The following is an 18,136-nucleotide window of genomic DNA, read 5'->3' on the forward strand; positions in this document are numbered from 1 at the left end:
GTAAAATATACATAAAGTAAAATATACCATTACTCTGTACTTTTCAGTACTTGTTTTATTAGCGTATAGTTTTTACTATCCTTTAATTTCTCTATACATTATATTCTTTAAGTGTACATGTAAAGAAATTTCATGGTTGCAAAAGAAAAATAATCTCTTAGGCTAAAAAACAAGCACATTAAAAAGATGTCAGCCCAAACCATGCCTTAGAGAAGAAGGAATCTTTGTGATGTTGAACAAACCTCTTCTCTGTCTCCCATACAGACTGTGTATCCAATTAGTTGAGAAAATGAAGTTGGAGCAAGGTCTTTAGAGTATAAGCAGGAAAGACAGCATTGGTAGTCTCCACACCTGTTCCTATGAAGGCAGATTGTCTTCTCAAGCAGTCATTTGCGATAGTCTGTCTTCTTAAGTGAGGGAATATGTACTTAGAGCTGAGGTCTTTCTGCCCTACTGACACTTGGCCCTGGAAGTCAGAGTAAATCATAGGGATGCATCAACTCTAAAAGCTGAATTATTTAAAGTTAAACCTGTGCTTTAAAAAAAAAATCACTAATAGGAGGTGATACTGTATCTTTGGTATTCAATTAAAAACGTCCTAAGTGATCTAGGCAACTGTTAATTAAGACCATTTTATCTAAGGTTGTCTGTGAGTTGTGTGTGAACAGGTATTCAGTCTCATAATCCATCCTGCTAACATTAGACTGCACTTTGTGGGCAGGTCCAAAGAATAGAACCATAAATCAGATCTGCTTCTTGTACGGAAAGACCTTAAAAATCTTTGAGTGGATGGAATGGGGGAAAGAAGCAGGGACTAGGAACAAGTTAAGGTGGAAGAGCCCTGTTAACACTGGATTATATAAAACAGTTTTAGATGTGATATAAACAAAAATGCAAGAATATTTATGTAAGTGCTATTGAGGAATGACTCATTAGTATGTGTCCCTATTCTCTATGTGTTTAAGAAGATTAAGCAAATGTCTTATTAATTGGCTGGGGACAGATTGAGTATTGCCACCCTTTTCTAGCTCCTTAGTCCCTTTTTTCATTTTATTCATTTAAAAAATATCACTGAGGGGCGCCTGGTTGGCTCAGTTGGTTAAGCGTCTGACTCCTGGCTTAGGCTCTGGTCATCATCTCATGGGTCCCGGGATTGAGCCCTGTGTTGGGCTCCAGGCTCAGTGGGGAGTCTGCTAGAGGATGCTCTCCCTCTGCCCCTCCTCATCTAAAATAAATAAATATTTTTAAAAATATGTAATTGAGATTATACTCTACCACTTTTAGTCCTGCTTTTTTTTTTTTTTTAAGTCCTGCTTCTAATAACGTTCAGGATTTCTTTTTCTTTAGCACCCATGATTCGTTCATACTGCTTCGAAGAATAAGAGTGGTGGGCAACGTGTATTGAGGGATAGGACAAAGTTCCTGAAGAAGAGGGAGGGGACCCAAGAGGGATGCCCTGGGAGTTGCTAAGTCTAGGGTTTTTTTTTTTTTTTTTTTTTTAAGTCTAGGGGTTTTTACAAGAACGTTGGTGAGAATGTTAGTGGGCTGTTTTAATCTGATTAGCCCTCCACGTGCCTGTCACCCAATCAGGATTTTGTCCACACACTCATCTACCTATCAGGGAGTTGTTCATGTGGGAAAGGGTGGAGGGCTCCTTCCAGGATGGTGTAGGATAATCGTCTTAGGACAGGGCCCCTTGCCCCTGCCTGCCTTTCTTCCTACTGTCCTCCAGGATTAATAATATGTATTGAAACATGGAGGTTAAAGTAAGGCTTTTGATGAGAACTTGGAAATTAGAGACAGGAGATCATCTTCCGAAAGCTAAATTTTATAATTCTTACAGATTAAAAGTTGACTGAAGTCACTTAAGTCATTTCCAGGCCAAGAAGCCCTGATCGTCATCAGATTTAATGTGCTCATATATCATAAAAATATATGAAAACATATATAATAGAAACACATAAAAACATACATAATAGAAAACGTACATAAAGAAAGACCACACCTCTAGGATCAATGACTCAAGGGAGCAGGTACTGGCCCCAAAAACTGTTCAAGGAGAGGGAGCTTAGAGCAAAGATTTTGAGGGTTTCATTCCCAGCCAGGCCTTTGCTCCTGTGGAGATGGGCAAGAGGTCTCTTTAGCCACGTCCTTGAAATAGTTGGTTAATCCTGTCAACTACCTTTTGTTTTACAGAGTCCATGCTAACCCAGAAAGCTTGAGGCGATGATTTCACTCTCTGACAGGATTGTGGATGATTTGATGACATGAATTGTTAGATACAGCAACAGTTTTCATGTCACATTGTCAATAAATGGGCACTTGGGACTTAGATATTTGTCTTACACCTCAAGTGGGTGGGTAAGAAGGAGGAAGCAGAAGAGACGAGAGACAGAGATCTGTTTTTATTTTTAAAAGATTTTATTTACTTATTCATGAGAGACACACAGAGAGAGGTAGAGACATAGGCCGTGGGAGAAGTGGGAGAAGCAGGCTCCCTGCAGGGAGCCCAATGCAAGATTCAATGCAACTTGAGCCAAAGGCAGACGCTCAACCACTGAGCCACCCTGGTGTCCCAGAGATCTGGTTTTATTTTATTTATTTTATTTTATTTTTTTAAAGATTTATTTATTTATTTATTTATTCATTTATGATAGAGAAAGAAAGAGAGAGAGGCAGAGACACAGGCAGAGGGAGAAACAGGCTCCATGCCAGGAGCCCAACGTGGGACTCGATCCCGGGACTCCAGGATCGCACCCTGGGCCAAAGGCAGGCGCCAAACCGCTGAGCCACCCAGGGATCCCCCGAGATCTGGTTTTAATGCCCTGAGAATTAGGTGTCTGAGGGCCAGACGTGGGACATGGTAATATGAACTGTGCTGAGAGGCCCAGTAGGGGCAGCCAGCTTCCCCCTACCCCCAGGTGGTGTGTTCATATCCACCTCTCTCTCTTTTCTTATTTTCTACACATACATGCTGAGTATTGACTCATGCCTTTAATTTTTTGAGAGAAACTTTGAAGGAGCTTTCTCATTTTCCTTGGTGCCAGGGTTAAACATCAGTTTTAGTGTTAAAGCATAGTAAAATAACACAGCAGCTTCATTAGTCAGATACTTTTGATATATTTAGGAGGAAGGGCTCATTAACTTTGCCTTTATTTCCAAAGGAAATTTCTCCTCTTTATATGTATATTTCTTTATATAACCCTCTAGGTATTTTTGTTTTGGGCTCATTAAAGTTACTCCAGACCATTCTGTCTTGATGAAAATTTCCACCACTTAATGAGGAAAAAAAGTGATGTCTTTTCTTTCAGAGAGTACTTCTTGATTTAAATTTGGAAAGCTTTATTGAACTTTTCTACCTTTCATGCCATATTTCCTAATTATAGTTACCACAGTTGTTCATCCACTCATTCTTTCATTCAGAAGTATTTATTGAATGCTAACCCTGTGCCAGCCCCTGGTCTAGACTGTGTGGTTCAAGTTACCAACTGAAATAAACAGACTGGGTGCAATGTGACAGTTTTAAAGAATATAATCTAATGTAAATTAAATGTTAATGTGTTTCCATTAAAAATGTCCCTAGTACTAATAATGGTAAATAATTGCCTTCCAGGCAAGGCTCTGTAGTTACTCTGAAGTAGGTGCTTTTTTTTTTTTTTTTTTGATTGTACAGATGAAGAAACATAGCCACAGAGAGATTAAGTGACTTCCCCAAGGTCACACAGCTAAGGGGCTATGGCCAAAATTTGAACCTAAGCAACACTCTATTTCTGGAGCCTAAATTCTATTTCTCTGCATTGTTTTGCGCCTCCTCCCCACCCCCAAAGCAGTTATAGTTAAAGAATATGCCCCTCTAGGCACTGCCCAGCAGTTACTTTGGTTTCTCACCTACAGGAAATTACTATGAGGGCAAAATGGAATAATGATGCACAGATAGCGTGCCTGACACACAGTAGGCAGGTTAACCATTAGCTCTTCCCCTCCTTTCTCCGTGTACCACCTCCTCCTCCCTTCCTTCCTCCTCCCTCCCTCTGTGCCTCCTCCATTATTGTGATTAGAGAGGTAAAGAGATCAAGTAACTGTGAAAGAAACAAGAAAAAATTTAAAAATCAATTCAGCTTCTTAAAAGATGAACTTCTCTAAAGTAAGAGTAAGTGTAAGATCAAGAAGCATTTAGTGAGAATCTGGTTGGCGTCTGGTTTCTTTTTTGGTCAGTGTTTTGAGGAACCCAGACTTGTATTCCTACTTTTGATACCATATTTAAGAGTTACAAACCAAGCTGGGGAAATTTTAACAAAATTTGCTGTATTGCTAATGAATCCTCACAGTGTGACTATTAGACGGTTCTGGTCTAGCAGCTTTTCCTTCTGGAGTTTCCCATATTCTATTTGAACTTCAGTGGAATCGGAGATGTTATGTAAGTTGAGTCAAGGTGAAGCTTTGTATAACTTTCCATAGGGAAGCCAGAAGTGTGAGAACAGCCGCCCTATAGTTGAGTTACAAAACTAGCCACCAACAAAATTGAATCTCACCTAAATATGGATTTTGCGGAGAAGTTCAAATACCTGAATGGACTAGAAATTGCTAGGTACTCCTTGCTCTCCCTACTAAAATGGCTATCTCAAAAGCAGGGAGACCTGTACTGTTTTTGTTTTTTTTTTAAAAGATTTTATTTATTTATTCATGAGAGAGAGAGAGAGAGAGAGAGAAAGAGAGGCAGAGGGAGAAGCAGGTTCTGTGCAGGGAGCCCGATGCAGGGACTCGAGCGTCTCCAGGATCACACCCTGGGCTGAAGGCGGTGCTAAACCACTGGGCCACCAGGGCTGCCCGAGACCTGCACTTTTTAAGAATCTGTATTAATTTGATTTCATTCTCTGTTCAGTGAGTACATTTTTAATCTTATTGGGAAATATGAAACCTATAGAAGCATTCACAATCAAATTCAAGTCAGTGATTCATCACAAAGTAAACACCTTATTGTTACCACTTCCTTGCTTTTCCTTATCTATTCCTCACTTTGTCTCGGCTGCTAATTGAAGTTTGACAGTAGCAAGTGTGATTATGTCATGATCCTGTAAAGGACTTAAGGGTCCTTTAGAAGGCCCTAAAGGACTTTATTTATTTTTTATTATTGTATTTTTAAAAAAATATTTTATTTATTTATTTATTCGTGAGAGACACAGAGAGAGGCAGAGACACAGGCAGAGGGAGAAGCAGGCTCTATGCAGGGAGCCCGATGCAGGGACTCGATCCCAGGACCCCAGGATCACAACCTGAGCAAAAGGCAGACGCTCAACCACCGAGCCACCCAGGTGCCCCACTAAAGGACTTGACTTGCTACATTGTTTCTTAGATTTCTCAGAGTGATCATTTTTAACATTCTTCTTTAAATCACATTGCAGAAATCACTGGGGCCTGGGAGGTGCTTAATAACCCAAGTGCCCCAAATTATCAACTTCTGACTTGATTTTTTTGGAAGCATATTGGTAGTCCTTTCCTGTAGTAATGCTGTAAAAATCAAACATTTAAAAAATTATCTGTATTTCCAATATTACTGCTTTCTCCTAACTTGACCTTATTTGTCGGTTTCCCCTTTCTTCCTGACCTCTCCTTGCACTGATGGTCCACTACCATCTATCTCTTACCCGATCAGGGGAGCCCCCTTGATTCATGTATAGCTCTCCACTGGCTTCCTGTTTCCATTCTCCACCCCTTGATAATTTCAGGTGATGGTTACAGTTTAGTTTTTCAATTTTTATGACCCCGGAGCTTATTTCTTACATAGAGTAATCCTGAAGTAATTTGCTCCCCAGATGTTAAATTTACGACAGTCTACTTGATGCATTTAGAATTCATTTTATGATGATGTCTTCCACTTTGCCTTTGACCTGTTCCCTCTTAACTGGTCTGTATGCTGGTTCAAGGGGCACAGAACTCCCCAAATGGCTGTTGGAAGGAATGAGGTTTTATGTGGGTGCTTAGGGATAGTGGCTAGAATTAGCTATGGATTTCTGAAATTTGTACTTTCTTCACCTATTTCCTCATTTTGTTGATACTGTTGAATTCAATCTGTGAGTCTCATGAACAAGCATTTTATCACACATTCAGCCATCATTCTCCATTCTTTTGCCAGAATTTGGTCATTTCTGCCAAAACGAATGTCCTAATGAAGAGTCTTGGTTATAAGGAACAAAAATATTATGTAAATTACCTGACCTAGGAAGGGGCATGTGTTACACAGAAAAAGAGTTCTTTTGGGATCCAAAGAGAGGAGAAAGGAAGCAAGCCCTGGATCCACCCAGACTAGCCCTGCTGATTGGAAAGCTGGTAGAAATCAAGGTCACTTCCCGAAGCTAAGGAAACCACCGTTCCTCTCCACTTCTGTTCTCTCCCCTGCATGGTCCTCTCCACCTCCTTTCTTCTACGTCTCTCTCTGCTTATGTTCAGTCCTTTCTTTGGGAACTGGCTTCCTCTGCATTCTTGCAGCTTACCCTTCCTGGTCCCAAAAAGGTCTTCCTCAGCATCTAAGCCTACATTACCTTTTAGCTCATACACCTAGCCACTAACTGACCAGTGGCTTAATGTCCTAATTATGAATTCCCATCTTAATTGTCCTCTTTTTTTTCTTTTCATTCAGTCCAATTTGTAGATCACCAGGTTAGTTGCGGTGGGTAGAGCTCTCCTGATCCAGTTAGCATTGTTGATGATGATGGAGAGTGGCTGTGGAAATGTGATTATGCAAACAGCCTCTTTAGAAGAGTCTAAACTATTATAAACTATTGTAATTAATACAATTAGTATTATAAACTATAAAGGAGGATTTTAATTAATCTCTGTCCTTCAAATATGGATCCAGCCCACTGCAATAGATCAAGCAAGAAAAGAATGAACAAATCCCTCCTGGAATATACCTGAGGTTATCTACCTGAGGTTATCTAACCTGAGGTCTTATACCTGAGGTTATCTACCTGAGGTTATAGTATAGAGAGAATGGTGAGGAATATGGATATTTTCCTGTGTTAGGTACATCAAGTACAAAGATGTCTACATATTTTGCCGACTATCTTGCCTATGTGAACTGCCAGCCTATTTTGATTCCTATCAAGATCATACTTCATGTCATTACATATTAGTGCGAACTAGATTTGGGGAGCTTCTCTTGAAACACATTGTCATTTGTAACAATGGATTTTTAAAGAAAACTAAATCACACACACAATATTCAAATATATAGAGAATACTTTGGACTGTCCAGCATAACTGAAGGAGAGATTTCCTACCAAAAAAAACTGTGTCAGTGATCAGAATATTTTAAGCACAGTAACCATATCAGCAATTTATAGTGACTTTGTGAGCCTCTAGATTAAAGTACTTTCATCTTGCGAGGTGGTCTCTATGGGAGATGGCTGAGAGTAGATAACCTTCAACCTGAATGGTCAGTGAACTGCATTGCCCTGGAGTAGTTGGTCCTAGTAAAACAAAGGGCCAAATGTGATTTGAATGACCATTAAGAACAATTAGGATGAAGTACAAGCACCTCTTCCTAGAAAATTGTACTACTACTAAGGAGTGATCTGTAAATCTCACTTAAAGTTGTCAAATAGGTGATTTATTTTGGTCTGGTCACAAATATGTGGGAGAAAGGCAGCTGCTGGAGCCTTTCACTAGCCTCACGTGTGTGTGTGTGTGTGTGTGTGTGTGTGTGTGTGCGTGCACTTCGTTTTTTGAGGGGAGGTGGTGAACGTTGATTAGGAGTTCAGAAGACCCAGGTTCCATTCTCAATTCTGCTGTAACCTTGGGTAAATTGTTTAACTTCTGAGCCTTGGTGCTAGATGCCCTGAAGATATAAGTGAAAGGATGATAGGGTTTTCAAAGTGCTATAAAATGCAAGGCTGAATTATTAGCTCTATTTACCACATAGGTTACATTGGCTCATGAAGGGGCACCTGGCTGGCTCATCAATGAACATGTGACTCTTGATCTTGGGGTCATGAGCTCAAGCCCACATTGGGTGTAGGGATTATATAAGTCAATCAGTCAAACTAAAAAAAAAAGAAAGAAAATATTAAATTAAAAGAAAGGCTCATGAATAAAAGTAAATTATGTTGAAATAACTTTGATCCCCTCCACCTCAAAACGTAGATTAAGTCTTCATGGTGCCAAAAGAATAAGCCCCTAGAAAGCAAAGTTTTCTAATGTCTAATCACTGTACTAACTTCATGTCTGTCTCTTTTTAATGCTGCCTCTTAGTATCCGCTCCATTCAACATTCAATTAGCATGCCTGCTATGAGGTAAAGTATATTTTTACAAAATGTAGTTGATCTTATGCTTTCTTGTTCTTTATTTAGATGTTTAACTTGAACATTTCTGCAATAGGGAACTAGGGTTCTGCTCTAAATAAGCTGCACATCCACACTGTATCAGTGTTTAGTTGCTCTTCCTATGATGTTAAGTTGCATCTTCCTATGATGTTAAGATGGGTTCAAGAGATCCGTTAGAGATTTGTGATTTAAAGAAAAGAATTCTCGAATTTATTTTGTAAACCTATTAAATTGTTTCATATCTTCAATCTGCTTAATTGAAAAAGTGACCACTTACTAATAAAGCTGCTTTTCCCCAGCTGCATAGGTGTCCCACCACATTTGTCTACATTAGTTTTAGTTACACTCTGCTTTTCTTCCATCCTCCCCATTTCCACTTCTCACATCCCATTGTGCCATTTAGAGTCCAATGTGATTGAATTCTAATCTCCCCTTTTACCAGGAAATTCGTGCAAGTGGTGTATGTTATTAAGTATGTCATTACCCCACTTAACCACTCTAGAGAGGTAGAGAATTTCTAACAGTATATACTTGGCTTCACCTTTAGTAACAAGTAGAGCTTGTTAAAACCCTCTGCTTGCTGGGCCCCACCTCTGGTTTCTGATTTCTGTAGGTCTGGGGTGGGACCTGAGAACTTGCATTGCCAGCAACTTCCCAGGAGCTACTGATGCACCTGAGGGGCCACCCCTTGGGACTGGCTGTGCATCACCACTGTGGGAGGGAGGAAAACCCTTGTTCTTTCTTTACCTTTTTCATCTAGGTAATAGGAAGGATATTTGAGGTCAGATGGATAGTATAGAAGCTATGGAAACCCAGTTGAGAACGACATAGGTGCTGTGATCCTTCTCAATTAATATATGAATGTGAAGGCAAGGGAGAGGCTTTTCATGGGGTAGCTTTGTCATGTAGACAAAATCATATTTCTGTGTGTCTCCCTTCCTTCTGGTCTCTCTTTCCTCGTCTCTAATGCTGTTCCCTGAGAACTAGGATCCCTATTATGGAATCTTATGTGGTCTGCTTGTCCAGCTTGGCGATGTGGATTCATGTAGGGCTCTCTTGTCAGGCAACATGGGAATTTAAACACAAGTTTTATAGTACCTTAACCAAAATTAAAGTGTCATGACTAGATGGCTGGAGAAGTGACCGAATTGAGGTTTTACCTGGTTTTGTTCCCTCTCCTCATACACATACTTGGCTAGGTCTGTTATCCCATTTGTCTGAGATGGGCTGTCTGTGGAACTGGAAGCGTCGTTGTAGAAATCTTAGAACAGAAATTGATCATCTTACCTAATGATGTCTTACCTAATAATGCAGATTTGTGTGTATGCCTGCACGCATATGTACAGTTAAATATATCTGTCTCTTTGGCTCACTGAGAAACGTGGTGAAGAGGAATACAATTAATGATGTTTGCAAAATTTGTGAAATTTTTTTTGTTTGTAACTTTTTGTTTTTCTTTCTCTCCATAGAAACTCCCCAACTTTCAAATCATTTGAAGAAAAGGTTGAAAACTTAAAGGCAAGTAGTGATGAATAGGATCTTAGTGATGTCTTACTTGGTACCTTGATTTTCTTTGCTGTGGGTAAATTATTCTCATTTCTCTTTCTTTCTAAAAATACTTAAAGAGCTTTAATAACTTTAAACTATACATTATTATGGATGATATATACTCTTAAGCAACTTTTTGAGTGTATGTTGTAGCATGGTAGATGCTAAATGCTGAAAGGATATGTATAATTTAAAAAGCAATAGTACTTGAGAACTTTGTGCTGCTGAAATACTTTTTTTTTTGAAATGCTTTTATAACTGAACAAAACTTAATATAAATTTTGTTGCAGAAAATTAACATTGTGAAAGCACAAAAAATAATGCAAAAAAAATTGGTCCTACCAGCAAGAGACAGTCATACATACATAATGGAACTACATGATTATGCTTTTTTTTAATTTTTTAAAATATTTATTTATGATAGTCACAGAGAGAGAGAGAGAGAGAGAGAGAGAGAGAGGGGCAGAGACACAGGCAGAGGGAGAAGCAGGCTTCATGCACCGGGAGCCCGACATGGGATTCGATCCCGGGTCTCCAGGATCACGCCCCGGGCCAAAGGCAGGCGCCAAACCGCTGCGCCACCCAGGGATCCCCATGATTATGCTTTAAGAAAGAATTAACCAAATACAAGATAAATATTTTCCTATGTCATTAAATATTCTTCCTCAATACTATGTTTAATGGTTTCTTGCATGTACCTTATGACAGATATTGTTTGTTCAGTCCTCAGTTATTAGACATTTTTATGATGATGATGCCATGGTGATCATTATTGATGATTCATGGTTTTATTTTTTGATTGCTTTGATTTCAGTGAAGGTGGGCATTTTTCCATGATTAGCTTTATTATTTTGTAAATTGTAGTATTTTCAAGATTATATTCAAGATGATAACATTATCAACTCTTAGGATCACAAGTGATTAGAAAGGGCTGTCTAGTTCCCATTCACTGCCCAGTCTTCTCTACAGTTTGTACAAAGCCAGTATTTCATTTCTTCTTAAACTAAATCTGATCATTACTGTAGATGTTTTTTTAAGGATTAAAAGTATTATCTTAATCTTAAACATTCTATATAAATTACTTAAAAACAAATATTCAGATTTGGTCTCTCAGAACTGAGTCACTTATTTCTAAATGCACCTTTCTTAAATTGCAGAAGCAGGGAATGCTTATGGAAAGAAAACCAAACACTGTACCATGATCTGGACCTTTTTTCCTTGCACAAACATGTATACATACCTTTTCTGTTTCTACATAACTGTATAAACACTTTTCAGGAAGGAATCACACTGCACACACCATCCTAGAGCTTGTTCATTTAGCTCCCACTAGCATTATGTGCTCTATGATCCCTCAGACACAAGGACCCTCTCTGCTTGCTGATGGTTCTTAAGGGCCTAGACTAGTCCTTGGCACATTGAAACTACTTAGTACATATTTGATGAGCAAAAATACATCCTAGTTATTCTTCCAGGTCAGTATGAGACCTGCTTTATTCTTTTTAATGCCCAGTCACGTATTTGAAAACAAACGGTAGGAAGTCAAGGCTTACTATGATTTGATTCTCACTTTTGAGGACTATCTTAAGCCTCTCCTTGAAATCAGCCTTAAGCATTATTTTTTGAAATGTCTGGTTGGAAAACCAGACAACTGTATTTTTTTGACACTGAAGATGAGAAACGTCCAGCTCATTCAGTGTATACTCTCCCTCTGAGTATATTTGGATTCTGTAAGTTGTGGCAAAACTTGCTTTTGGGGATCCCTGGGTGGCGCAGCGGTTTAGCGCCTGCCTTTGGCCCAGGGCGCGATCCTGGAGACCCGGGATCGAATCCCACATCGGGCTCCCGGTGCATGGAGCCTGCTTCTCCCTCTGCCTGTGTCTCTACCCACCCCGCTCCGTGACTATCATACATAACTAAATAAAAATTAAAAAAAAAAAAGAAACTTGCTTTTGAAACATGATTAGGCACCATACAGATAAAAACTTGTAACTTTTTAAAAGTAAAGTTAATCAAACAGATATCTCCCCCCCCCCCCAAAAAAAAAAAGCTGGAAAATATAGTTTTATGCTTGGGATATGATTTTGCTAAATTACATTTATATTAAATTAAGCATTAGGTCTATGTGCACTTATGTTTAGATTTTGGATTGATTCATCGATCTGTGATTATTGAGCATTTTCCATGTGCAAGGGGTAGGCCCTGGGGATACCACAGCGAGACACAGACCCTTTCTGTAAGATGTGTAGATAATTTAATGGCCATTGAAAATAAAGAGAGGTAAGGTGCCATGGCAGGGAAACTCAGGGATGCAGTGGGGACCAGTAGCAGGAATGTCTGATCAAGCCTAGGAGGAAGGAAAGAGTGTTTCTCATAGGATACTAATATAAGTGAAGGCCTTTAGGGTTGAGGTATTTGAAGTTTTGGAGCCCTTTTGAGGACTACCAGGAAGTTTGCTGTGCTATAGGGTAGTGACTAGGAAATGAAGCTAGGGTGATGGGTAGGCCACACTAAAGAATTTGGACTTAGGGCAATGGAAAGCCTTTAAAGGATTTTAAACAATGTGGGTAGTGTATTCTGTGCATTTTAGAAAGATCACTGGTGCCCTGAAGATCTGAGGGGAGAAAGACTGGACTCGGGGAGACTAGTTAGGAGGAAGGAGTTGTAATCCAGGCCAAAGATGGTGGTGGAGTGAATTCAAGGTAGTGCTGATGGGACAGTGTTGAGATTTAGAATTTAGAAAACCCGACAGCCAAAAAAGTCAGTGATTGATTGGATCTGGAACAAGATGAGGAAGGATCCAAGGATGATTCCCAGCTATCTTGACTGGGCCAACTAGGTAGACGTTACAGCCATTTAAAGTTTTAAAGAAGAATAGAGAAGGGACCAATTGTGGGAGGGGTTCAGCATTAGACATGTTGAATTGCAAGGGTCTTAGTATTTTCCTATAATTAAGAAATATGTTTTAATAAATTTAATAAATACACAGGGGACACAAGTTGTACAGATTTTTCCAAACTATTCAGACATTATGAATGGGAGACCAAGGAGAGTGAGAAAAAATTTCAACTAGATTCCAACTGTTAATGTGTCTGTAGCTAGTTAAGACTGAGCTAAGAGCAGGGTCAAGTTAAATCTACTGAGTGGCACTGTGAAGTACTGACTGGTTTCTTAATGTTAGCTGTCCTGTTGGTCAGTAAGGAGATGTAACAGAGTGAGCATAGATGTATCAGTGTTATTAGGGATGAAGTGACATAGTAAGCATTTTGAAAAGCATAAAGTCTTATACAAATGTTAGGCCAACTTATTCCTGCAGACAAATGTTTATTGACAAAATTTCAGGCCAGATAAATTGGAGTAGTGCTTCACAAACTGTAACTTGTCAAGGAAGCCCTGGAGATCTCTGTAGATGGAGTGGGGGAGGCTGGTCTGAGTCTACATTTCTAATAAGCTCCCAGGTGATGTTGAGTCCACACTTGGACTCAAGTCCTCGCACCACACTTTTAAGTAGCAGCAGGTTAGGAAGTTTACACTGTAACTGGGAAAAATAGATCTATTTCTTTCGTTATATGCAGTATTTCTTGCATGCGTATAGCTGAATGAACAATCTGATGGTATACAAAGTGGTACGTAAATATAGAGTCTTCCAATAGATTTATTTTAGAATAAGAGGTCCTAAAGTTTTTCAGACAAATTTCCCTGTGAAGAACTATGAGCAGATGGGAAAGAAGGGGGGGGGGTAGAATTTACCAATCTGAATATTTCAGCAGAGAAGCCCACATGGTTTTCTATTAAACTGCACGGAACACTGCAACAGAACTAACTTCAGTACAAATATAATCGTCACTGGGCTATTGGGTTCCTGACTGATTTGTTCTTCAAAGTAAAATTTGAGTTACTTTTTTTGCAGAGTCAGCTGAGTTTATGTTTCATGATGTCTTGTCTTTTTTGAACTTTTTTTAAAGTCTAAAGTAGGCGGAACCAAGCCGGCTGGCGGGGATTTTGGAGAAGTCTTGAATTCAACTGCAAATGCCAGTGCCACCGCCCCAGAGCCCCTTCCAGAACAGACGCAGGCGAGCCCGTGAAGTTCTTACCTTTGTTCTGCTACCCACTGCCAGATGCTGCAAGCAAGATCCAAGCACATCTTGTCAACATTCATTGCTGTGAATTTCTACCAGATGTGCTTTTACTTAGCTTTACATATTCATTTGACCAAATAGTTTGTGGGTTGAACAAAATAAAAGTATCTTCACCTCTGTTCCTGGGAAACACCCTTTACTGTGCATTTAAGGGCCCCAATTTAGGAAATATCAGTATAAAAACACACATAATTCCTGGGGATCCTCATTAGAATGATCTAAGAAGCTTCAGGTTATCGTAATTGCTTTCCTACTTCACAAAATTGCTCTGGATCTGGGATGCCAGTTTGATCTTTGTCTTCAATATGATTTTCTTGTTTCTTTCTTGAACTTCTGTGTATTTGATTGCTAACTAAAATTTTCTTTAAAATTTCCTGAATCCTGGTTATTGAAAGTTTTGGCATAATTTTCTTTACCTCCGAGGAAAGAAAGACCAGCTACAAAAAAATATTTTTGAATAAACATTGTTCTGATAGAAGGTATCTTCTATTTGTTTGTCGGAGACAGCAGACTAAGTAAATCCGCTCTATATCCAATTTGTTATAGTTTGGTAAGTGACCATGACAACGTGTGCAGCGGTTCAAAGTCCTGGGTGACTTGAGAGTAGAACCCTCACATCCTTGTCACCATTTGTGACAGTAACCATTTCATTGTATTTGTTATTATGCCACTTCTCTCAGCTTACTTTTCATGAGACTGAATTTTTGGTTTCAGAGTAAGTTGCAAAATCACATTCTGAATCGGGCATATTGTAATTACCAGTCGGTTGAAATAGGAACACTCATCACATGTTCCATTCAAAAGCCTGAATGTTTTTTAGATCTCAGTAGCTGTAAAAATGCTAAAATCAATCACATTAGGGGATACATTGCTGTCTTCATTTAATTCATTTAGCAACATTTAAAAAAATAAGCACACAAAATTGTATGACTAATATAACTTGAAAAGATTTGATACTAAGGGGTTGGTGGTAATTCCTGAGGATTTAATGCATTAATGAAAATCAACTCACTGTTTTCTACTTGTTTTCGGTGTGTTAGAAATTATAAAATGATACTGTAGATGTTGCCCTACTTTGAAAAAATGGCAGGGCTGAATGAACCAAAGCCTCTAAAAGTATCTGCATGGAGGCCAAGGTACTCTATAATCTAATAGCTACTTATTCATCACTATTACCTTTTCACTATTCTGTGTATGGTTATGGCCTATAATGTCGTATTTGTTATTTATCAAGTTGTGATTGTTTTATTATTGTTTATGCCAAATGTTAATTGCCAAGCTTGGAGTGACCTGAGGCTTTTTTTTTTTTTAAGCATGACTAGATTTACTTCAGGATAAATTATCTTATGAAAACCAAATTTGAAAAGCCACAAGTGTTGATTGTTCTAAGTAACATGCTGCCATTCTTGATTGCTAGAGCTTTTGTTATAGCACTTTAGATGCAACTGAAAATATGCTCTAATTAAATGTAAAAAGCCTAATAAATTCTGTATATCTGTAGTGTAGGTCTCAATATTTATTGTGAGACCAGTGGTCCGGAAACAGCTTGTATTAAATAATCAACTGGTGTCTATGCAAAAAAAAAAATTTTTTTTTTTTTTTTTTTTTTTTTTTTTTTTTACTATCTGCTTTAAATTACCACTTAACCATGTCAGACTAACATATAAATTATTTCCTTGAAGAGGCTTTACGGCTGTTGCCCCAGTTGCTGAAGCACTGTCCGGAAGAAGTGGATCTGTAGAAATTTGTCTTTTTATAGAAATACTGTGGTTACTCAACATAAATTATTTTTTTCCAACTAGTCTTTCATTTAAAAAAAAAAATCACAACATCATCTTTTTAGCACATTGTTTCTTGGGTGTCCTGCCCTCTCACTACCTTTCAACTTTAGCTGAGTGAAGTATATTCAGATCTCTACTTTATAATGAGAAATGATAGAATAAGGAGTGGAAAATGGTATGGGGAGTATGTGGCTATTGGTGATGGTTGTGAAAGAAACTGGAAAAATTGCTTTTCCAGACATCTGCCTATACTTATTTTAAATAATCTATTGAAAAGTACTCTGCATCTTAAAAGTAGTAGTAAAAAGTAGTAAGAGGTTGAATTTAGAAAAACAAAACATATGGACTTAGAAGTATTATTCAAAATAGTCTTTGTGGAGGATTTAATATTATGAATTCACAGATAGTTAAGAAATTTGGAACACAATAATTACTAAAAATACCAGAGGGGTCCTGGTCATTCTTTTGAATTTTGTGTCTGACACTGTAGGAAAACAGTAATCTAATAAGGAAATCTCAGATGTTTAAGAGTTCAAGAACTGTGACAGAAGAAAATAATCCCCAAATTAACCGCTTTTTACAAAGAAATATTTTCAATTTATGGAGTTTGTGGGATATAGCAAGAATTCTCATGTTTATGAGGCCAAAGTAATCAATGGAAGAGAGAATTCACTGGATTATCCTTTTAGTACTACTCAAAGTACTGACATTGAGAACAAAAATACCTTTAATTTGGAATCACTGTTTCTGGATCTGTTTATCACGAAATGCACACTGTACTTTTTTTTTTGTATAGTATTTGAACACAATAAAAATTCTGTAATTTGGGTATGGGTTCTTTTGTATGTATTATCTGTCAAGGAAAGAGGTGAGTCCATTAATAGAACTTCTCTCCAGACACTTCATGTCCTAGGTATGGGAAAAAAACCCAACCCATTAGTAGCTATATGGGATTAGTGTATCAAAACTCAACAAGCTACATGTTGACAGTGACAATTTGTTTATGTATGTAGAGGAGATGCTGCACAAGGTCCTATGTCAACTTCACCCATGTTTTTTTACAGCTCTTAAGAGCCAGATGAAAAATCAGATTTTTTGCCCATAGCGAAGAAACACTTGGCAATAAATTAATGACTGCCCCCTTGTAATTGGATTAGTTACACAGACCATGTTAAGAGTTAATATAAAGCATTATCACTTTTAAGTAAGCCTACAAACCTTATGCAAATAATTTCCATATTCTGACTCTGAAATTAAAATGAACTGAAATCAGAATGAGCCAAAAGAAACCCACTCTTAGTTTATAAGCCCCCAGAGGGGCAGGACCTACCTGTACCTAACACTGGCCAGGATTTCATATTTACATAAATGATGCTTGGTTACTAAATTTCTTGCCAACTCTCCTACAGAATTTTGAATACAGAATGAGGTTGGTTGGTAGTGTGATTCTTTTAATTTGGTGGTCTCCCAACCATACAGTAAAAACCTAACACAATTTTGTTGTTGGAATATTTATAAGCGGGTATGATCTTTCTCTTTAACATTCTCCTTTTCAGCATGCTTTGGTCATCTCCTTGGTTTCTAGGATCAAAATTCTCCATTCTTATTTTCCAGTTTGACTATTTTCTGATATTCTCTTCTTCCCACTCCTCAAGTGTTCTTGCCTGTCCCTACTGATCTTTCATATGATCTCCTTAATGATCTTAGTCATCAGCCACAGAGATAATATCTTTAGGGTAATACTATTATCTCCCAAGTATATCACTAGTCCTATCCTTTTTTCTAGGTTTTTATGCATGCTTTAAGAGACATGAATTTCTAATCACTCCATCCAGACATTAATAGCCACTTCTTATTAAGCTTTCAGTATGTGTTGGGCATTTTCACTCATTTCTCTTAAGTCTTTGCTCAAGATTGTGGCAGGGTAACCATTTTATAAATGAGATTACAACCATTAGATGTGCAGCCAGGACTTGACCTATACTCTGTTCACGTTCCTTGCCATCCACCACGGCTAATATTTTTACAAAGTGTCCGAACAACTTGCAGGCTATGGGGGAAAAGGACTGTATTTTTAATAAAGCAGGAAGGAAGGTGTAATGCAAGGAGTAGAACAGGATCAGACTCCCTAAGGTGCCATCAAGATGTTAAACATTAGAGCTGATGTTACAATTGGTGTTGGTATAGGACAAACTGTAGGTATCTCCTTGTTGATTTACCGAGTCCTTTACAGTCCCTCTCAATTCATACTTCTAATGTTCTACCAAAGATAAAGAACTAAGTAAGCATAACTTGAAGTCAGTTGACACAAGCTTTTATACATTAAAAACCTCAGGATCTGTCCCA

General features: G+C 38.3%; 1 protein-coding gene across 4 annotated transcripts in view; it reads left to right on the plus strand.

The window, feature by feature from the left end:
• TPD52 (tumor protein D52) overlaps positions 1 to 16,621 on the plus strand; it is a 107,928-nt gene extending 91,307 nt beyond the window's left edge. For 3 of the 4 annotated variants that reach the window (XM_055318285.1, XM_055318284.1, XM_055318282.1), the window contains exons 6-8: positions 8,251 to 8,292; positions 9,792 to 9,840; positions 13,836 to 16,621. In XM_055318285.1, the coding sequence (XP_055174260.1) occupies positions 8,251 to 8,292; positions 9,792 to 9,840; positions 13,836 to 13,955 (211 nt within the window). In that variant the 3' untranslated portion in view covers positions 13,956 to 16,621. The remainder of the gene's footprint in view (positions 1 to 8,250; positions 8,293 to 9,791; positions 9,841 to 13,835) is intronic. The other variant, XM_055318283.1, reaches the window with a different exon arrangement.
• Positions 16,622 to 18,136: the final 1,515 nt, after the last annotated feature.

The sequence above is a fragment of the Nyctereutes procyonoides genome, unplaced genomic scaffold (genome assembly GCF_905146905.1).
Source record: "Nyctereutes procyonoides isolate TBG_1078 unplaced genomic scaffold, NYPRO_anot_genome, whole genome shotgun sequence".
NCBI classification, from domain to species: domain Eukaryota; kingdom Metazoa; phylum Chordata; class Mammalia; order Carnivora; family Canidae; genus Nyctereutes; species Nyctereutes procyonoides.